This window comes from Erinaceus europaeus, chromosome 9, assembly GCF_950295315.1.
Source record: "Erinaceus europaeus chromosome 9, mEriEur2.1, whole genome shotgun sequence".
Taxonomy (NCBI): domain Eukaryota; kingdom Metazoa; phylum Chordata; class Mammalia; order Eulipotyphla; family Erinaceidae; genus Erinaceus; species Erinaceus europaeus.
The window spans coordinates 28,020,963-28,044,999 of NC_080170.1; the positions used below are offsets into that span (position 1 = coordinate 28,020,963).

A 24,037-nucleotide genomic window follows, 5' to 3' on the forward strand; every position below is an offset into this window, starting at 1 on the left:
AGATCATGATGAGACTTCATAACCTAGAATTTGGCTGCAAGTTTAAACTAGACTGTCTTGTGAAATGTATGACCCTGAACAACTATATACACATTATTCTGATTATATTAATATGACTTAATGACAGTAGAAAATTCAATTTTCACAACAACAAGGGCAACAAAGGGGGAAAATGTGGCCTCCAGGAGCAGTGGATTCTTGGTGCAGGCACTGAGCCCCAGCAATAACCCTGGAGGCAAACAACAACAACAACAACAAAAAAAGTTCACTTCTCCTGTGTAGATTACTATCTCTGTAAGGTGTTTGATATATAAAATAGCAAAAGTTCTATATTTAGACTGTTTATCTCTGTTAGGATATTGAAAGATTTATAAGAAGACATTAATAAAAGTTTCAAACCTAAGGGGTCTGATAGAGGCGCACTGGGTTAAATGCACATAATACGCAATGCAAGGACCTATGCAAAGATCCTGGTTCAACCCCCGGATCCCCACCTGCAGGGGGGTTGCTTCACAAGCAGTGAAACAGGTCTGCAGATGTCTACCTTTCTCTCTTCCTCTCTAGCTTCCCCTCTTTTCTCATTTTTTCTCTGTCCTATCCAATAAAACAGAAAAGCAGTGGATTCTTACTGCTGGCATGAAGCCCCAGCGATAACCCTGGAAGCAAAAAAAAGGTGCAAACCCTTCTGAGTAATGGTAGGGGTTGGGGAGATAGTAGCATTTTTCTAATGCCACCTATGACACATACAGTCATATGCCAAACAATAATATTAGCAATTATTTGGAATTTCCTACGATCAAATACCCCGATGACCTTTTACATATCCCCCTGGAGTATTCTAGAATCTATAACATCCTTCAAAAGAATTCTTCATGCAACACCTACATGCTTGCTATTTCATTTATCTACTTATCACTCTCACCGTGAAAGCAAAAAGAATCAATATCTAAACACTGAAAACTGAAATTTCAAATTCCTGGTATTGAAGGTGAAAAGAGAAAACAAAGAATTGGGGAAAAACTGGAAAGAGAGAAGTTACCCTTAGCAATTGTTTTTTCCAGGCATCCAAGAAGTCAGAATGGGGTTAACTAAGTGCTAGCTGGATTGGGTTTCAAATCAATGCCCCAATTTACATAAAATAAAACAGAGAAAGAAGACCACATAAATTTAGAGGGTAAAATTGTACAGCATCTCATGTATTTAAATAAAAACACCTAGTGAATCCATTTTTGGAAGCATTGATTTTTTTTTTAAGTTTTCACCACCAGCTTAAGTACTTCTGTTTGCAATTATTTACCCAGGTCTCTGATCTGTTTTTACTACATTGTGAAGCCCTGATTTGAGAGTTTAAAATTTGGATTCAAGTAGGCTGGCTTTAAATAACTAGCCTATATTTACTAACTCTGTGACTGAGGGCAAGTTAGTTAATCCCTCCCTTCCTCAATATTCTCACCTATGAAATGGGTGTTGTACTGTAAGATAAGACTAACTTTACCTCATAGAGGACAGCACATTTACTACCTGAAAAATACATCCCAAACACACACCTGGCAACATTCCAATGCTTAGACAGCATTCAAGACATCTGACCAAATCTCTCTATCTGACCCTACTGAATCTGTATCTGTCTTATACTCAAAGAATCCTTTTCCCAAATGACTCTGCTATTTTCAATATATATTCTGCTACTAGGGAGACTATCCATGCTCACATGTGGTTTTAGGAAGCACTTCTACTCACTGTTTAAAGTTGTTGTATTTTTTTTAATAAAGTAGTTCAATTAATAAATTGTTAACACAAAGTTAAGACATGTACAAATCTAAGACTGAATTAAGATTTCCTAAAACAAAAAGAAAAAATATGAACAGATCTCTAATTCCTAAGTTCTGATATGAAGATCCAAAAGATACTTTTAAAGCACTTGAGAAAGCATATTAGAGAAAATCAATTTCTTGAATAATGTGACAAAAATGGGGCTTTTAAAAATGTAAGATTATTAGCAGCTAAAGTCATCTGTATTTATATAAGTTTCTTTACTATACTACCCCTTATTGTTTTTCTTTCCTAAACAAAATGAATTATTCCCATGGGCTTATCATTACATAGACGTATAATATCTGCCATCACCTTTTTTGTCCTGCTTACTTTCTTTGAATCCTCCTACTAATGGATGTAATATGGTACAATCCACACTATTAGAATCTACAGGGACTGACAGAAGCTATTTCTGAAGACTACTATTAATTTTCAAAACATTCATCACAAATGTGTAGAGTGTCATTTTCAAAATAATGTGCTGTCCTTTTTAATATAGGATTGACCTCTCTATCCCCAAGGATACCAATTCTCCAAATAGGCCCCTCTCCACTCTTAAAGCTGGCCATTTTATCAAATCAACCAAAAACCAGACTTACTCTGTGTTTTAACCAGCCATTTTTTAGCCATTTTTTAATGTATAGCTTTGCCTCTATTTTTAAATGTGTGGAACATAATTTTATACCCCTTTTTCCCCCAAGAAAAGAACCAATACTTCATAGTTCCTGTGTATTTGCAAGACATATGTTTACATAGTACCTGTATTCCTAACGACCCTATTGAAAACATTCAGTATAAGTTTCGGGCTAGGCAGTGATGCATCTGGTTGAGTGCACATGTTACAACACACAAAGACCTGGATTCAAGTCCCTAGTCCATATCTGCAGGGGAAAACTTTTTGAGGGGGTGAAGCAATGCTGCAAGTGTCTCTCTTTCTGTCCCCACTACTACCTCCCTATTCCCTCTTGATTTCTTTCTGTCTCTGTCCATAAATAAATGAATAAAATATATTATTTAAAATTCTGTATAATTTTAAAGATCACTATTGGGTATTTCAGATGGTATGACTTTTTTAAAAATAGTTTGACTGGTGCTGTTAAGATTCCAGATAAAAGGCCTGTCATGCAATTAAAACTGAATCAGGTATTAGTGTGTTATAGTCACAGACTAGAACTCATTTTCAGAATTTTTAACTTAATAATACATGAACTACTTTATGATGAATTAAGTCGATTCAATGATTTTAATATCTTGATTTCTTATTGGTCTTATTACAGAAAAATAGTTCCCTCTTGTTAATACCTTTGAAGAATATTTTGTTCTTTTCTTTCCCTTAAGTCATGATGATGTGAATACCTTTAAAACACTTTAAAATGCCTCAAAGTCTATTGCTGCAGTTGATAACTTTGGGGCAAAGAGCACTTAACAAATCAGTGTAATGTAATGTACCCAGTAGGGACATTTCACAAGCAGACTGAAGGGGAAATCTCACAGGTCCTTGATAAACCCACAGAGGTCAAAGTCAGGGAATGCCTTCAAGACTGAAGGTTTTACTCCCATGGTTTGTGGTGTAGGGTTTAATTACCATCATGCCCAATTGCTAGGCCTGAAAATTCTCTTTTAGATGCTTCAGAGTCTTAAGAATTTGTGATAAATTTTTAACAAAGGACAAATTTATCAATCCAGCAAAAATCTTTAGGAACTGGCCTAAATCTTTAGGAACTGAGTCTTTCTGGACATCATGGACAATAAATTCAGAAAGCTTGCCAACAGCTCAGTAACAAAAACAAAGAATTTTTTTCCTTTGTGGGGTTCAACTAATATAGGTAGGCTGATTTCATTAGTAACATCTGGAATCTAAAAATATTCTGACAAACATCAACAAAAGACCTCCTGATTTGAAATCTGAGGCTATCTTTTCTGTGACAGGTTGTGAGGAAGGGGGCGGGAGGGGTTGCCTAGGATACAGATTATATCATGCAAAGAAAAATAAGGTTGCTTTCTGTGAAGCAACTGAGAACAGAATAAAAGACTAAATATTTTAGCATAACAATCCTTATAATGCTAGGTGAAACTGTCATTAAAAGTAGAAGTGAAATACAGGATTGTTTTGGAGACCATCAACTTTGAGGTTCTAGTCCTGAAAGGAGGAAGTCACAAATAGCAATTGAGAGGATCAGAAGTGCTCATTGAACCACTGGGGGAGTGTGTGTGTGTGTGTGTGTGTGTGTGTGTGTGTGTGTGTGTGTGTGTGTTATTTATTGCTACCAGAGTTATCACCTGCATGAGGAATTCACCATTCCTGGTGACTGTAATTTTTTTCCTTTTAATGTTTTTAAATGAAGATAGAGAGAAATTGAGAGAGGAGACAGAGAGGGACAAAGAGACAAGATGATCCCAAGATCCCCATGAGAAACTGAACAGTTCAGGACATTGAATTTGCATTGGGGCGTACGGAACTTTGACTTTTCTTTCTTTCTTTCTTTCTTTCTTTCTTTCTTTCTTTCTTTCTTTCTTTCTTTTTTTTTTTTTTTAAGATTTTCTATTTCTTTGTTAATGAGAAAGATAGGAGGAGAGAGAGAAAGAACCAAACATCACTCTGGTGCATGTGCTGCTGGGGTTTAAACTAAGACCTCATGCTTGAGAGTCCAATACTTCATCCCCTGCACCACAGACTTTGACTTTTCTAAACCCTCAAGAGTTCCTTTCTTCCCATCATCTGAAATAATCCTATTCTTTTCTCTTACACGGAATCACATGCTAGCACCTAGTGATAAAATCCTATAGATCAGGGTTGATTGTGGGACTAATGCATGTTTGAGCATGGATGGTTGACCCCCCACCCCCGGAACCTCATCTATCAGACTCCCCTTGGCATGCCATCTTTGTGGTGGAGCGAGATGTGGCTAGAGTACGCGGGGGAATCCAACCTTCCTATCAGCCTCGCCACATCACCCCAATCTTCCACATGGATTCTATGCAACTACTGAATTTCCTGACAGCATGGCCACTAGGTTCTAAAAATGAAGAAACAAGAAACTCTGAAGAACTGACTTCAGAAGGTCTAGAATACCATTTATACCACATTCGTATTAAGAGAGCATCATAAGGCTAACCTAGATACAGGGAGAATAAATATACTACCTTTAGATAGAGGAAGGGGAAGCATGTACAGGAACAGAAGAAACGAATGATGTCCACCTTTGGTAGCTACCAAACAGATAATGCTATTCTATTTCTGAACATGTTCAGAAAAAAAAAAAAAAAAGAAAGCTTTCAGAACATTTCTACACATGGATAGTTCCAAAAATACAAAACCAAAACCAATACAAAACCAATAACAAATACACAATGTATTTTTATGAGTCAAGTAGTTTTTGAAAATAATTCTGAGAACTTTGAATAAGAGCATTGCATTATTTTCTTTGAATTGTGCTATTTAAAGCATTACTTGGTAAAATGTTATTTTTATTTTCAGAATTATTACTATATTCACCAATAAGTTGTAGAACAGAAAAATTCTCAAAAATAGGTACTGAAAATACATGAAGTTAGACTTAAAAAAATGAATTTTGAAAGGCTACTGGTTACCTGAAATGCTGACTTTAAGCAAGTACATGGTAGCCATTGAATGATTACTAAGATAATGACTAAATATTTCATATTTTAAAATAAAACTTTGGGGTCAGTATAATGCACTGTAAAAAGGAAAGAAAAAATAATATAAAGTAGAAAAAATACTAAGTAAAAATTTAACAGACTAAAAAGTAAAGATAAAATTGACAAAATAAAGCATTTCAGAAAGAATCTTAGTGTCAAAAAATAACTGAAGAATGTTTATTCATTAGACCATCACTCTTTTATTTACCCAAAATGAAATATGGATAAAACATATGTCAACTCCCAAGTCTGTTGAATTAAATATGCCCAGAAATCTACTTAAGAAATGAAAAAGATTTTGAACTATTTGCCTTACTTATTAGTGTTACAGTCTGACACTGCACATTTCTAACTAGAAAACTGAAAACCTACTTACCTAAGTGCCAGACTGAAAAACATATGGCATTTTCTAATCACCAAAGCCCAGTTATTTGTAGGTAGTGAAAATCTGTTTGGAGTATTCTGTGTAGCTAGATGAGAAAAAGCATCATATGTTTACTTTAAGGATTTCAGTAAGACGAAATTTTAGATTTATTTACCATATAGAGGAGAAGGTATTACCTTTATTCATGAAATGTGAGGATCTTAGGGATGCTAGAGGGAATTCCTTTAATACATTTCTTTAGAAAGGGTTTGCGGCTTAGAGAAAAAAAATCTATGCGGGGCTTTTAAATATTTAATATTCCAGTTTGCAACTTTAAAAATACTTGTACTTCTTTACTGGCAAATATCTCAGAGCTCATCTTAACTTATACAGAATTTAAAAAATATATTTAATATTTCTAAACTTTTAACCTAGATTGTTGGGGGCTGGGCCCACTGCCTGGGAAGTCTAGGCCACTGTTTCCATGAGAGTCCGAGTGGGTAGACCCCAAACCCTACCCCTGCGGGTTGAGATATGGCAGGTCCCTCCTGACCTCTAGAATTTATGACTTGGACCCCCGGACATGGGCACCTCTCTACACATGCCACCCTTCCACCCTTTTTAAACAAAGACCATAAATTACTGTGAATGGCTAACTTGAAAACCATCAGCAAACATCCTGATTGCTTAACTGTCTCCCTTCCACCCCCCACCCCTCATCCCCCCTGCCCTGAAGTGCCTGCAAGCTACCTCCAGAAAAATATACATTGTGAAGCTTGTGATCAAACCTTATATGGTAACCTTTTTACTTGTGATCAAATAGTCTGTATGTCAAAATGTGACTATGCACTGTGTTGTTCTGTGTTTGGGTTAATAATTACATGAGCTTCCCATCCCCCCCCCCCCGCCCCCCGCAATGGGTATATTTGCCTGCCTTTCCCACAATAAACGAGTTGTCCCATTGAGGATCTCCCAGAGCTGACTGCTAGTCTCTCTGAGCACTTTACTCCTGCCATGGGGAGGTACCCCAGGACTCCCAGGGGCCGCTCTGACCCTTTGCCATCACTGGCCAAGGGGGGCGGGGGACCCAGACTGCCTGCACTAGATGAAAAATGCAACAACTTGGGGCAAAAAGTAATTTCTTGCAAAATTAAATGAAGTAATAAATTTAAGTTACATGTATATTTTATAGCTAGATCACAACAGTCATGCTTTTGGGGGTCTAATTTACTATCTTTCTGTTAAAATTTATCCATTATATGTGAATTATTTTAACTAAGTAGTTTGGGTAAGTCAAATAATCATGTGGTCTTTAGGGCAAAAATTTAACAAATTGAAAATTCTTAGACTGAAGACAGTTGTGCATCTTATCTCTGGAGGGATTCAGTATTATGTAAAGATGGGCATAGATACTTGTAATAAAAAAAGTGTAGAAATATTTTTAAAACTTTTAGAAAGTTTCTTAATGGAAATATTTCAGACTTGAAATGCATTTATCATTGACTTCACAAATTTAAGTCACTTGTAAAATGCACAGTTTGAAGATGAGGCATATTACATACTATTTTTGACTATATATAATTATAATAGCTATTTATTGTGTAGACACCATTCACACTCAGAAATTACTATCAAGACAACTGGTAATAACATGTGCAATAGAAGGATATTTCTAAGTTCTAACATGTTTTTAAAAATAAAATGTTCAGTTCTTTATGGGATTTGATAACATAGTATTTAGCAGTAGAAATTCTGCAACAAGATCATTTTGATTTCAGCTTTTCTTCTACTACTGAATAGCTGTGTCTGATAGACCTTTGGCAACTTAACCAATGCTCAAAAATCCTCATATTTAGAGCCAAGATGTTCCAAATGTTTCCAATATTCCTTTGACTACAAAACACATCTTTATTTTATGTACAACTTCAAAACTACCCAAATCAGGAAGTTGAAAGGAAGCCCTTTTGTAAAACAGATATATCAGCATTCTATTGATCCCAGTGTGAGGAAAATGAAAAAAAAATCTAGACACACAGAAGGGATACTAGAAAACTTACAGGCATCCACCTGAACTCAGAGAGAAGCAAGAAGGGAATTATGTCCATACTATGTAAGCAAAAAGCACTGAATTCTCTATGTGGTTCAGCAGGCTGAATTCACACTATCAATATCTTCTGCTAAACCTCCTAAGAGAACTAAAATGAAAGTGGCTCTGAGTATGGCTATGCTCCAGGTAACTGCCAGAAGCAAGCATATATTGTCTCTGAAAGAATTCTATAAAAAGTCTTGCTGTAGCCACTTTAAAACATCTTCTCTGTTGGGGGTCGGGCAGTGGCACAGTGGGTTAAGCGCATGTGGCGGCGTAATTATCCCGGTTCGAGCCCAGGCTCCTCACCTGCAGGGGAGTCGCCTCACAGGCGGTGAAACAGGTCTGCAGGTGTCTATCTTTCTTTCACCATCTCTGTCTTCCCCATCTCTCTTCATTTCTCTCTGTCCTATCCAACAACGAACAACATCAACAATGGCAATAATAGTGGCCACAGCGAGGCTACAACAACACGGGCAACAAACAGTGGGAAAAAAATGGTCTCCAGGAGCGGTGGATTCATGGTGCAGGCACCGAGATCAGCAATAACCCTGGAGGGGAAAACAAACAAACAAACAAACAAACAAAAAAAAACACCATCTCTGTTAAGACCAACTTCAAGAAAGTTTCAATGGGGGGGAGGGGCCAGAAGTTCATAGCAGATTGATTTCAGACATGGTGCAAACACTCCTCTTTCCTGAATTCACATCTTTTATAACTTGACTGTATGTAACTACTCTCATCCAGAAGTTGATTTCCTCAACACCAAGGACTCTCCCTTCCTTGTGGCTTGTTCGCTTAATACTATGTAATAGGCATGACGCTTTGTCCCTTCCAAAACTAAATTCAAGATGCATTGTACACTTCCAGCCAGCCCTTGAACCTGCACTGTCTCCAGAAAAAAAAAAGTTTCCTAGAAATCTGAGGGGACATGGAAAGTTTAGCCAATTCAGATCACCTGAAGTCTTGCTACATTACCCAACCCACATCCTATATACCAGTGGCCACATATGCATGATGAACAAATTTACTTAAAATCACAAAACCACCCTTTACATTCATGAGCAATATTAAATAATATTTTAGGCAAATATTTGGGGAAATTTTTTTGTAACTGTTAACTAGTTATATATATATATATATATATATATATATTTGTTAATGAATTATAATACTACTGTTACATTATGGTAATGGAATTATGATGAGGAATTGAGTTAATACTTGAAAGGTGCTTATAATAATAATGCAGGCATGGTAAAAATGAAGAAATTATATCTAAAAATATTCAGTCTTTAACATTTGCATATATAGTGGGAATTCTGATCTGAAGAATAATTGTGAAGATGAAGTTCAAGTAGAAACACTTTTATAACAAAGAATGATAAATAATATGTGACTAAAACTATAATTATACACAAGCAAATGACTAAAACACAATTAATTATATGTCCAGGGAGGTACAACCATGCATTAAATCAATTAAAAAGACAAATAAAAATGATAACTTCTGCCAAGGAGATACAGATTAAGAACTCAATATCTCTCCCTTAGGAAGGAACTGATTACAGATTCATTTACAAGTTCAAGCTTGTTCATTGGTCAATTATAATCTAGGTGCTATAGTCAAGAGGAAGAAGAGGAAATGGACAGAGTCTTTTATCATTTATGTTGTATGATAAAATGAGGAAAGCATTGAACTTTGATCTTAGGGAACATTCCTTGACTAATGTAAAATAGTTCTTCCAGAAGGAGTCAAAAGGATGAAGATCATAGTGGCAACTCAACTACAGAGTCAGCAGGAGTATAGGACTAGATATGAAAGGAATGGAGAAGGAATTTGAAGGATGAAGGCAACAATAACACAGAGAGAGAGAGAGACAGAGACAGAGATATAACTTTCAAGCCAAGCTACATTTATTATATAGTCTTTAAATCCCCATGAGATCATCAAACTTAAGATCTGCATATTTGAATTAAACCATTGTATTTGACTTTATAAGATACATTGCCTTTCATTAGTTTTGTGACTGTGGAATGTTGCTCCAAAGCAAAGAACTCTGAAAATGAATGGGGCAGAGAGGGCACTGGGGTCTTGATTCATATTGGTAGTTGCACATGACAGTCTTTTACAAACACCTGTCATGGGGAAATGAAAAACTGTACCTGTGTCAACTACTGTACTATTAACCACTAACCAACCCCCAATAAAATGATTAAAAAGAACTTAAAAATTAGACTATAAAAATTCTCATTACAATTTAGACACATTAAAGTGTAGGTAATGGAATGATATGACTTGGAGTGAAAAACAATGAGATTATACAAGTACACAACATTTAAGCAAAGCACTAAGAATAAACGAAAAACATTTTGGAAAAATAAGGAGTCAAATGAAATCTGGCAGATAGAAGTGGACTTTTAGTGTTGCACTTAGCATGTATATGCACTTACTGGGAGTCGGGCGGTAGTGCAGCGGGTTAAGCATGTATATGCATTTACTATAACTTTACAGATGTTAAGTTATAATGAGACACTCATGAAATGTATACAATGCAAAGTTATTTCAATAAAATTTATTAAAAACTCAAAATTACGATAGCCACCTCTTCACGTGTAATGTTAGCAGATGTGTGCTTATTATACCTGGGACAAAGCTAGTGTCTATAACCATATCCTTGTGTACCTAAAAAAGAGTTTAATTTTTTTTTCTCAGAGTGGGAATGAGGAATCTGCACAGGACTCTATCTGTTTATTGTTTATTCTTGGTCAAGACCGGGCTTACCTGACTAGGTCATCTGGAACAGAGTGGATATATAGAAAGTTTTTAACCAAATCAGTTCTGGGGCAGATTCCATGTTGAGTGGAAGAGAAATAAAAAGACTGGGAAGGAAAACATTGGTGAGGAGAATGAATAGAGTGGAGCCATCTGGCAACCAACAGCTTGAGTAAAGAAAGAGTTCAGTCACTTAGCTTGTAAACTCTTTCAACCCCCTACCCAGAGAGGAACCACAGAAACCTCAGGATCAAATGAAAGTGGTTTATTTGATAGGAAGTAGAATCAACACACCCCAGGGCAGTGATGTCTACATAACTCTTAGACCCCATCCTAAGTCCACATTTGCTGTATGTGTGTTGACTTTGGGGCAGTGAGTAGATTTTTGAAAGAAAATAGGTGGGAGGTAGGTGAAAGGTCATATACATTAACACTGAAACTTCTTCCAGATGCTTTCATAGTTCTCAAACAATTTCCTTTGATGGTGAGCGGACACTCTAATATAGATTTTTCAAAGAAAATATTTTGTTCTGAAGATTATCACTGTCTTTTGTTTAAAGACTTGGTTCAGCTGTTTAAAGTAAGAACAAAAATGCATAGGTCTTTGCATACCCAATTCACCTGGTTTGTAAAGTTACTTCACTAAGTTAATTAACCTTGTTAGCTCAATTGTCTGGCTTTAAGAATAGAAACAACAAGGGGCTGGGGTAGCGCAGCAGGTTAAGCGCACATGGCATGAAGCACAAGAGCCAGTGTAAGGATTCCGATTCCAGCCCCCTGCTCCCCACCTGCGGGGGCGGGGGGTTCCCTTCACAAGTGGTGAAGCAAGTCCACAGTAGTCTTTCTCTCCTCCTCTCTGTCTTCCCCTCCTCTGTTCTATCCAGCAACAATGACATCAATAATAACAACAACAATAATAAATACAACAATAAAACAACAAGGGCAACAAAAGGGGGAAAAAAAGAAAAAGAAAAAAGAAACAGCAACATGAAGCTTATAGTCTTGAAAATCATTAAGGGATAATCCTATATAGACAACTGTCTTGTAGTTGCAACTTGAAGATACTTTGAACACCTCAAACTGCATGTTCTCCTATCACTTCTCATGATATCCCTCCAATCTGCCATCCTCTTAACAAGGTCAACATAGCACTACTCAGAAATCTAATCCAGGTGAAAGAAAGTTTAGGGCTGCTGAGATAGTGAAGTGGTAATCCACATGACTTCCATAGAAGAGCTCAAGTTTGAGCTCCAGCAAAACCAGCACCAAGAACTGAGCACTACTCTGGTGAAAGAAAGAGAGAGAGAAATATGACCAATAAATTACATTTTTAAATCTTCCTGGATTTATTTTTCTTTTAAGGATATATTTTATTTACATGAAAGAGAGAGAAAGAAGGGAGGGAGATGGAGAATGAATGTGTTTCACACAAGTCAGAGCATCACTTTGGTACATGTAACACTGGGTGTCAAACCAAGAAACTCAAGTATGAAAGTCTAATGCTCTACAAGCTGAGCAATTTCCTCGGTTGTCTTTCTGGACTTCCTTTCACTTGTATTAGATTTTCTGCTACATGATTCTCCAAACTACTTCCACCTATTTCTACAGTTCCTGTCTTTGTGCAGATTCTTCTCTCTACAGATCAAGACCCGTGTTAGGGCAGCCACAATTACACCCTGACTACCTGCTCTCACATCTGACTTAGATTCTCTAATCTCTCTGACAGATGGACAATTTTATTATTTTATTCACTTTAGAGAGGCAGGCTGGAAAAGTGAGGAAAGGGGAGAAGTTGGAGGTTACTGGATACAAGAGACAAAGAACTAAAACAAAGTTGCTATTGAGAAATTGTTCTTTTTTAAAAAATCTACTTCTTCACTCTAAAACAACTCAGGAAGAATGTTATCAGAAGTCAGTAAATACAAAATAACCATAAGAATATTTCTTCATTCTTTCCAAAATATATATATAACACTGTCTGTTAGGAATCATTAACAATGGAGAAGAATGTTTAGTTTGTTTTTTAAAAAATCCCAGATATGTTTCTGGCTATGCCTAACATTTTCTCTATCTTGCAGTTGCAAGCCAGAACACAGAAATTTTTTTTAAAAGCAATGAAAAGAAAGTAATTTTTTTCTTAGAGGTGATGAAATGCAGTTTCCACCTCTTGTTTTTCTAGCCAGCTGGCAGACACAGCAATCTCATAAACAAGTATGTGATAATTCTGTTATGCATGTCACTTGTCTCAGTAAACTAAGCAATCATCTCAACAAAACTACCAGGTTCTGAATGTAAGGTTTAATTCTTACATCCAAATAATTTGAGTTTTCTGAGAACTTGTGTTCTAAAATAAAAACCAAAAGCAAATAGGGATCTGATTTGGTCCAATTATTTTTTAAAATGACTAATAATCATCTCTCTATTCACCAAGGGATGTTTAGGTTCTGCAAATGTGAATATCTAAAATACTGAAGACAGGGTTCCTAAAACAAACAGAATAATAGAATTTGGGAGCTGGAAAACTATTCCCAAATGCAACCTTTTTTGGTTGAAGGGCATGCTGAAGCTTAGATAGTTGAGGTAACTTGCATTCAGTCAATGAAACTGTCCCTCAGCCAAGAGGGGAGCAGTACTGAGTCTAGAATACTGGTCTCCTGAAACAGGCACACCAGTTAATTGTTAGTACTAAATCACTAGCTCCTGGTATACCTGCATCTAAGTTATAAGGGGTTTGGAGTTAATTTCCCAACTGTAAGCCACTCTGAAAGAGACTCCAAACCCACTAGCTAAAATATTTAGAAAGTGCTTTTCAAAATTCCCTTCTTCAAATGATGTTCTGTGACAAAAGTTAAAGCAGAAATGTGTTGCATCATTAGTCCAACACAGTAATAAGATCAGGAAACAAATACACCTAAAGTTATGCAACCAGATCACTGAAGAAATAATGATGCCTGGCATTGGTACATGTATGCACTCTGCTACCTCAGGGAACATTTGTTCTTTGGGCCACAGTTGATTGACCTGGAGTTTGTCATTCACATAGTTTATTTGTTGATTAACTCAGCAATGCTATTGAATGAGGCATCACAGCAGGGACTGCAGCAAATCTTATGAATGTATATTCTGCTTTTATGGAACTTTCATTATGGCAACTTTTTGTGATGTACCTACTATTGTCCTCCAAGTTCTACCTGAGGGCTAAAATATGTTTTTATGTACCTCCTTGTCTGAAGTATAACAGCTTCTTATCTAGAACAATTTTAACTTGCTATTTATATTACTGTTCCCCTGGATGGGACAGAATTCATATCATATATTTTGTGTTTCAGTCTCCCCTACTCCTTTGAGATCTTCTTTTTGTTTTTGTAGTCCCTTTATCTTCTTAATATTTAGCCCAGGACAGGGTATGAAAAGGTCCCCAAAGCATTTCCTTTTACACTTTTAAAACAGTAAGACAGTACAACGAATCCTTAAAAATGGAAAAATCTTAAAATCCAGCAATATAACTCCTTGACATAGATTCAAGGGGCATGAAAATACTAATTCAAATGGGTACATGCACCCCTATGCTCATAGTTGCTTTATTACAATTGCAAGCATATGGAAGCAAGTTAAATATCCAACAGCAGATGACTGTATAAAAACATGGGATGTATAGTCAACGGAATGTTACTCTGCAATCAACACATGATACAATAAAGTTTAGAACAAAATTAATGGAACTGGAGGTAAGTATGCTAAGTGAAATAAGTAAAGAAACCCCATGGCTTCACTCACTGTGTGGAATAGAATTGCTAAAGCAAATGAATTTGCAAAAATTAAAAAATAAAAAAGTGTCCAAACTGTCTCTCAGACTTTATGAGAACAATGGTGGTTGGGAGAGTGGTGAGGGCACAGGACTCTGTGGAAGGTGCAGTGACTTATTCACATTATGTGTGAGTGTGAAATTATACCCTTGAAATCATATATATGTTTATGAAATCATATATATATATATTAACATTATATATACATATATATATAACATTGTTAAATTCCTGGCTATAAACAGGGGAAATATTTTTAAGTTAATAGGAGTGTAATTAACACTATTCCCACAACCAAAGGATCTGTGTCCTTACCCCAAACCACATATAGTGGAGCTGAAAATCTACCTTCACTCCCCTTCAAGAGTTTTTTACTCTGATGCAATACTCAAAACTCAGCCAAATTCTGCTTTGTTTTTCCCTTTCTGTTCTTCTTTCTCAATATCTGTTTATGAGTGGGATCATCCCATACTCATCTTTCTCTTTCTGACTTATCTCACTTAACATAATTCCTTCTAGCTTCATCCAAGATCCTTCTCTACACCATCGCTGGCCATCTCCATCAGAAACAGCATCCTAGACTCTCCTGTGGGCCTCTACAGGATCTTTCCCTCAATGTGGAACAATAATGGTAAGGCATTGCCCCACTGGGAAGAGAGGCTGGGTCAACATACTCTGCCACTCGAGGAAGGCAGGTCCTAAAATGAATGCAGCCTAGAATGTTCCTAGTTATGACCACAGAATGTGTGCTCAGACCTACGGGGATGCAAAGGCTCCTTTGCTGAATATGAGCCCCAGATCAGATAAATGGGGTTTATAGTGAACGGTATTTATATACTTTTAACATATTTGGGAGCTAATCTCTGCCCTGATCCAGATTTCTAGTCCTATTTCCAACTCTGACAGTTTCTCCCCAGACAGTGCCTTTGACCCAACTGCATGTTAGTTGTTGGGCTCAGGCAAAAATTAGTAGTCATGGGACCCTTGGAATATACCTAAAATAGACTTCCTAGCTTTTTCAAAAATGAAGACCCCAAATTTCATCTGCTCTATTCTTACCTTTAGGTTTCTGATTTTTAAACAATTTGTTCTGCTTTATATCTTAAAGCTTTTCAGCCACCATGTTGCAGATGCTATTATGACACCAACCTGATTTCCCTGGTCAGAGAAACTCACCAATCTACCCTGGAGCCTCACCTCTCCAGAGCCCTGCCCTACTAAGAAAAAAATAGAAAGAGGCTGGGAGTATGGATCTACCTACCAATACCCATATCCAGCAGAGAAGCAATCACAAAAGCCAGGCATTCTATCTTCTGCACCCCATAATGATCCTGGGTCCATATTCCCAGAGGGATAAAGAACAGAAAAGCATCCAATGGAAGGGATGCGATGCAAAACTCTGGTGGTCAGAATGGTGTGGAATTGTACTCCTCATCCTATAGTATTTTGATCATTATTAAATCTATCAATAAAAAATAAGTCTATATTTATGTAACAGAATGGATATATGCATAAAAAGCCTAGAAAAGCTAGCCAATTATTTTTTTCTGGAAAATTAATTATATCAAACCATGTGGCAATAAAAACCTCCAAACAAACAAAATATATATTTTATTACTAGAATATAAAACTATAAAAGAACATTAAATTAAAAGGGAACAAGTATTTATAGGTCCCAGATCACAGCATATTGAGTACAGTATAATGAGAAATTCAAGTGAAATACCAAATGGTAGGTTTCTCCTCTGCTTTAAATCTAAGTCATGGTTTGCAAAAAGCTCAGCCACAGTGTTTCAAGGCTTTCATTTATGGTACATCTCATGTTTTAGATTAAATTGACAACCTATTTCTCTGAGCTTATTTTTTTTAATATCTAATTCCTCAAGTTCCTGAAATTCAGTTACTGTCTTTATTGACCCACAGGTCTAGTAAAGTGGCCAAATCCCAAGGCCCCTGGCTCAGTTCTACAAGTTTTCAGTTTTTTTTGCTAAATGCAACACCTCTGAATGGACCATTATTCCTGAAATACTTTTATTCTCACATCATTTTCTCTTAAAACTGTTATGGATTCAGACCACCCATTCTAGATACCCCTCTCTTCTTTAGAGTTACTTTCTGATTTAAGATGTGTACTCCATATTCTTGGAAAGGATCAGACTCTCTTACAAGGTAAACATAGGGTGGAGCAATTAAAACAAAAAACAATTTTAACCATAGGCTTGAACCAAAAGGCAAGTACATATTATCTTTTACTTGAAACAAGCAGCAGTTGAGATGAATGCTGAGTTGAGTTCTACATTTCCTGCACGTTGAAACACAAAGGGGAACATGCTGAACTGCATTCTTTCAATTATCTGACAAACAAAAGTACACACATCCATCTCTGAAGTCTGTACTACTTCCTGGAATGGAACTCTAGCAGGAATTTATGACATGAAACCTTGTAGGAGACACAGCAAGTAACACATCACTTCAATTATGTGATTACAAAAATTCCATTCAGACCACACTTTGTAAAAGCACCAAACATGGAGTTAAAGTAAAATTTAATGAAAGCATTTGGAAGGGAGGGTAAGGCAAGGTAGCTAGAACTTCATAGTCTCAGGATATAAATATGATGGGAGGGGGTCATTTTAAGTTGTAAAATAGTGAAGATATCTGCTAACGTCTCTCAAATGCCAAATGCCTTAGCTAACTATGATTAAGGTAAGAATATTGTCAGTTTATGAGTAAACTCTCACATGAACCTGCAGTTTAAATATTCTGAGTTGTCAGCTAAAGTAAAATCCCCTTGCCTTAGTTATTAGTCAACACCTGTCATTTGTCAGCAACCACATTTGTTCTCATAGCATGAAGTCCTTCTACAATAGAAATGCCATTCTAAGAACAACTGGTTTTCCTTATGATTGGACAGATTCTCAGTAAAGTCTAATAGATGGAAAAGAATTGCACTCAAAATAATTTTGGTAAGTCTCAACGATTTCTATTTGCTTTGCTTTGTGCTGAAATAGTAAGAAAACACTACCGCTCTCAAAACCCTATCATAGCAAATGATCTGAAAATAACATTTCCTTACTGAACTACTAGAACTCAACTGGTTGGACTACTCCTGGATATTTAAATTCTAGTGAGTGTTCACCAGTTTATTTCAATGTTCATTTATAGTATATATAGTTAAACCAAATCTATGACCTTGGGAGAACTATGGTGGTTACCACAAGTAGAGCACGGGGACACAGAACTTTGGTGGTGGAGTGGTGTAGAATTATACCCTTATTATCTTGTAAATCACCATTAAATAACTAATAAAAATAAATAAATAGATATATTTTAAAAAGATGCCTTCCATTTGAAATTAGTAATAATATAGAAATACTTTCATAACTCTTGTTATTGAATAATATTCCAGGAACAATAAAATATCTAGCAAGAGGGACTGCTTGTAATATTCATATATATATAAGTAATAACCATTAAAATGATGTTGTAGATAATTAAAATGAAAATATTCTCACATGTTATTTATTTATTTTGTTTACCAGAGCACTGTTCAGCTCTGGATTATGGTGATATGAGGGGACTGAAGCACAGATGTGAGAATCTCTTTGCATAAGCATTATGTTATTTACCCCCACCCCTCACATGCTTTTTAAATATCTTTTAGTGTTTAATTCTAAAAAGTTACTACCACTTTTGAAATTCTCTGAAAATTGTTAGACATTTCTAGAATATGAAAAGCTAATAATAAGTGATTAGACTACAATTTTATTATTTTATTAGTTTATTTTTATTGAGGAAATATTGTTTTATAATGGCTGCTGTTGTACAGTGGTATGATTTTTGTATCTACCTGAAGTAGGTGGCAATACACCTTACCCAGCACCAAAGTGCCATCTCCCTCTATCATAGAGCCCTAGAATGCTAACCTGGACATGTATATGAATCAAAAAATGTAGTGTGTACACTGATGAAATTGACACAACTCTGTCAGCAGAAAAGAGCATGAATTAGACAGCAGAAGACACTTTTTAAAAGCGTGTTGCTGAGTGAAAAAGGGGAAAGAATTATATTGACATTCATATCATAGTTTAACTTATGTAAATTAAGTATCGAGAACAGGAAAATTATATGTTTAAGGAGATGCATTCACAATAGGAATGAAATGCCCTTAAGAATTATTTGAAGTTTTGAATAGTGGATATTTCAGTCCTATAAATTAAGAAACCATTTTGCTGACATATCAGTCTGCCTAAAATTTATGACATTTCCTTTAAGTTAGGATTTAATTTTTACAAACTTAATCGACTCTGTTTAAAAAATATAGTATTTATTCTATGAATCATAAGTGAAATGTCAATCTAGTTGCCAGATTTGAAAGCCATGGTTGTCTGGATTGTAAGACACAAAGCATTTCTGGATAATAAATTTTAGGCAGTGATATGTCAACACAATGGTTTTTGATTTATCTACAGGAGTACAGTACTCCCTATTCCAAACATTCAACAGCATTATGGTATAGCTTCTTGTACTTATGTGTAAATCTTACATTGACTTTGGTCTACAAATGACACACCATTGATTGACCCTGGGGTGGCAATGTCCATCACAGCTCAGAAGTCACAAGGAACTTGAAGCCAAACTGGTTGGATTCAAGAATGAAGAACCAGGAAAGACCAAAGAAAAAGAAATCACTGCTATTTGAGAGATGCTTCCACTTTAAAAAGAGACTAGATAAGCTAGGAAAAAGAGAATGAAGGAAGGAAAGAAGGCAGGGAGGAAGCAAGGAAGAAAGGAAAGATAAGAAAGAGAAAAAAAAAAGTGTAGTTATAATGAAAGCAGACATTTGACCAGCTGCTCAAAATTACTGAGTCATCCCTGAGCATATAGTTATTTTATTTCTTTGAGTGAAATGTAACTTGTTTTTTTAAAAAATCCTCTGCATCTGTTTTCTCTCAGGAAATACTTTTTCCTAACATGACTTCATGCTAGTGGTTTACAGGATATCAATATTTTGGATTCTCTCTCATCTCAATACTCCTTTTCAGTTTTCTAGCTGGGAGTCTTCCTAATATATCTAAAAAACTGCAGTTACTTAGCCTCTCTGATACTCAATTTTTCCTCTCCCTTTCATAATTACTAGGAAGATTCAGTGAAATCATCTATATCAAGAACCAAGCATTAAGTTTTGAACATGGACAGTAATAGCAGCAAATGTGATCTCCTGGGATAATTAGAACAGTCAGGCAAGTATTATTAACGAAAAAGGTTATAGTCATCCCAGCCAACTTTTCCTAGGAATGCACATCAAATAAAAGATTGTAAGTTCAACCTTCAAAAGAATTATTTATAAATAAAATAAAGACCAATAATAGTGATGATTTTTCTCCTTGTGGCACTAGGGACTCATGCATCTATGATTCCACTGTTCCTGGGATGATTTTGCCATTGCTTTTTTTTTTTTAAGTTGTAGAAAGAGCAGCACAATGCTACTGTTCCATGCATGGAACTTCCTCTGGTGTCATGACTCTCCCATGCAGGGTTGGGGCTGAAACATGGTGAGGTTCATACCCTATGAGGGGAGCTCACTTTCTCAAGCCCCAACTTTATTTCTTCACATGAAAATTGTTACACCACTTAAATATAATCAGGAAATTTAAGTGTTACATTAAATTGGGGGTTAAAAGAACAAGTCTTAAAATACCAGCATTTCTCAAAAAAGATACCCATCATCCAAAATTATGTTAGGCAAGTGCCATACTACCCTTCCTACCTTTCTTTCTTTTTATAAGTTTATAAGATCCAGTTAGTACTTTTAACTTTATTATAAAACTCTGAGTTTGGATCAGGAAAAAAAATATTATTAGAAAAATGTTATGGGGGCTGGGTGGTAGCACAGCAGGTTAAGCGCACATAGCACAAAGCACAAGGACTGGTGCAAGGGTCCCATCTGGAGCCTCTGCTCGCCACCTGCAGGAGAGTCGCTTAACAAGCAGTGAAACCTGTCTTGAGGTGTCTTTCCTCTCTGTCTTCCTGTTCTCTCTTGATTGCTCTCTGTCCAATCCAACAACAATAGCAATAACAACAATAATAACAACAATGGACAACAAAAGGGGAAAAATAGATTTGTAGTGTGGGCACCAAGTCTCAGCAATAACCCTAGAGACAAAAAAAAAAGAAGAAGAAGAAGAAGAAGGGCCTCGGTCTTGCCTGGAATAAGGTACCTGTGTTTTTCTGCTTGACTTTTCATGATAGTTACCTCTTATAATTGCTTATTTTAGCTTGGTTTAGGAAAGAGACGAAGCTGTGTGGAGCCAGTCTGTACTGGTTCAATCTACAAACTGACTGTTCGGGAATTTTATTTAATTTTATCCTATCATCATTGTTACTTGTGCTTGTTTCTTTTCCCCTCTCTCCAACTTGAGCAAAAGTAGCCATTGCTACTGCTTCCATTGATAGGTGATTGGGTGTGCTACACATTTTGGGAGGGACTTTCCCCTCTCTCTCTTTTCTCTGCTTCTGTTTTTCTTTACTTAAAGCTGATCTGAAAAAAAAAAAATCTCTTTCCTTTCACTGATTTTTTTTCTTCCTTTTTTTAAACCTTTTTTTAAAAAAAATTATTTATTTTCCCCTTTGTTGCCCTTGTTGTTTTTATTGTTGTTGCAGTTATTATTGTTGTTGTTATTGATGTCATCATTGTTAGATAGGACAGAGAGAAATGGAGAGAAGAGGGGAAGACAGAGAGGGGGAGAGAAAGATAGACACCTGCAGACCTGCTTCACCACTTGTGAAGCGACTCCCCTGTAGGTGGGGAGCTGGGAGCTCGAACTGGGTTCCTTACACCAGTCTTTTGCTTCGTGCCACATGCACTTAACCTGCTGCACTACAGCCTACCTCCCTTTTTATTCCTTTTTTATTCACTGCCAATCATTCATGAATTATCTTGTAGAAGAAGTCTGACATTGATGGATTTTTGTAGTTCTTTCAGTAGGTGTTTGATCTATTTAGATGGTCCCCCACTGGGTGCACAGATATTAATAATTGTTAAATCTTCTTAGTTGATTGATCCTCTAATCATTATGTAATGGCCTTGCCTATCTTTTACTTTATTTAATTTAAAGTCTATGATGTCAGAGATGAGAATGGATGTTCCTGCCCTTTTTTGTGGTCCATTAGCCTGTATGATAGTTTTCCATCCTTTCCCTTTAAGTCTGTGTTTGTCTTGTTGGGTCAGGTGAGATTCTTGCAAGCAGCATATGGTTGGGTTGTGTTTCCTAATCCATCCTCTCACTCTGTGCCTTTAATAGGTGAATTTAAGCCATTGACATTTACTGATATGGATTTAATGTATTGTAGTGCCATTATTCAACAATTTTTTATTTGCTCTGATATGTGGCAAGTATTATTGTGATGTTCTTATTTATAGGAGGTCTTTTACAACCCCTTTCAGGGCAGGTTTGGTGATGGTTCCCTCCTTTAACTGCTGCCTGTCTGAGAAGATTTGATCCCTCCATCTAATTTGAATAAAAGTCTAGCAGGATATATTATCCTTAGTTGAAACTCTTTTTCATTGAGGGATCAATAGATAACTTGCAGTTCTCTACAGACTTTTAGAGTTTGGAGAAGTCTGCTAATAGTTTTACAGGTTTTTCCCTGAATGTGATTTTTTGTTTTTCTCTTGCAGCCTTTACGCCAATTAGCAGAACAAGCTAATACTATAACTAAACTGAAGAAAAAGGCTGAGGGAAGGGAAAGCAGATTAACAGAAGCAGAAAACAGAATTATTCAGACAGAAGATGAACTAGAGAAAACTAAGAAGGAGGTAAAAGACCTAAAAAAAGAGATTGAGAGACACTGAAAACAAGAGACATATAGGATGATCTCAAAAGAAGTAACATTCATATATAATTGAATGATTATATATAATATATGATTATATATAAAAGATTATATATAATCATATATAATCTTCCTCTAGTAGGCCAATTCATATAATTGGCCTACTAGAGGAAGAAAGAAAGGAGGGGAAAGTAAATATTCTAGAGAAAATATTAGAAGAAAACTTCCCAGACCTAAACAACAGAAAGGATATTAAGACCCAAGAGGCCCAGAGAGTCCCAAACAGAATCAACTCAGACATGAAGACACCAAAATACATCATAGTTACAATGAAAAGAAGCAAGGATAAAGAAAGGATACTAAATGCTGCAAGAGAAAAACAAAAAGTCACACTCAGAGGAAAACCCATAAGATTTTTAGCAGACTTCTCCACTCAAACTCTAAAATCAAGAAGAGAATGGGAAGATATTTATCCAGCCCTGAACAAAAAGGGACTTCAACCAAGGATACTATATTCAGTTAGACTTTCATTCAGACTAGTTGGAGGGATGAAAACATTCTCAGACAAGCAACAGTTACAGGAGGCAACTATCACCAAACCAGCCCTGAAAGAGGTTCTAAAAGAACTCCTATAAACAAGAACATCACAGACCCCCACCCTGGGTCTTAAAACATGAGGGGAGGTGTGGAGAGGCCCGGCCGAACCCACCGGCTAGTCTGAGAAGCCAGACTGGCTGTTGGTGAATGGACGCACTGGGCTTAAGTCCACCCCCCACACCAAGTTCTCTGTGTGTGTTCTGGGGGACCAGCAGCACTACAATGAGGCCAAGGCAGTGGACATCCCCCACATGGACATCGAAGCACTCAAGAAAGTCAACAAGAACAAGAAGCTAGTCAAGAAGCTGGCCAAGAAGTATGATGCCTTTTTGGCTTCAGAGTCCTTGATCAAGCAGATCCCCAGAATCCTGGGTCCAGGCCTGAATAAGGCTGGCAAGTTTCCTTCCTTGCTGACCCACAATGAGAACATGGTGGCCAAAGTTGATGAAGTAAAGTCTACAATCAAGTTCCAAATGAAGAAGGTGCTGTGTCTGGCAGTGTCTGTTGGCCATGTGAAAATGACAGATGATGAGCTTGTGTACAACATCCACTTAGCTGTTAATTTCCTGGTGTCATTGCTCAAGAAGAATTGGCAGAATGTGCGGGCTTTATACATCAAGAGCACCATGGGCAAGCCCCAGCGTCTGTACTAAATGACAATTTAATAAAAGCCAGTACTGCCAAAAAAAAAAGAACATCACCAGAATTCTTGCAATATACCAGATTAAAAAAAAATGTTGAATAATGGCACTTCAATACCTTAAATCCATAATATCAATAAATTTCAATGGCTTAAATTCATCCACTAAAAGGCACAGAGTAGGAGGATTGATCAGAAAACAGAACCCAACTATATACTGCTTGCAAGAATCCCATCTGACCAAACAAGACACAGACTTAAGGTGAAAGGATGGAAAACTATCATACAATCATTCTCATCTCTGACACAATAGTCTTTCAATTAAATAAAGTAATAAAAGATAGGCAAAGTCATTACATAATGATCAGGAGATCAATCAATCAAGAAGACTTAACAATTATTAATATCTATGGACCTAATAAGGGCCCATCTAAATACATCAAATGCTGAAAGATCT

The 24,037-nt window shown here is 36.4% G+C and overlaps 1 protein-coding gene across 1 annotated transcript; it reads left to right on the forward strand.

The window, feature by feature from the left end:
• Positions 1–23,085: 23,085 nt before the first annotated feature.
• LOC103114400 (large ribosomal subunit protein uL1-like) lies at positions 23,086–23,635 on the forward strand. The gene has a single exon (XM_060197552.1). The coding sequence runs from the start codon at positions 23,192–23,194 to the stop codon at positions 23,591–23,593; it is 402 nt and encodes a 133-aa protein (XP_060053535.1). The 5' UTR covers positions 23,086–23,191; the 3' UTR covers positions 23,594–23,635.
• Positions 23,636–24,037: the final 402 nt, after the last annotated feature.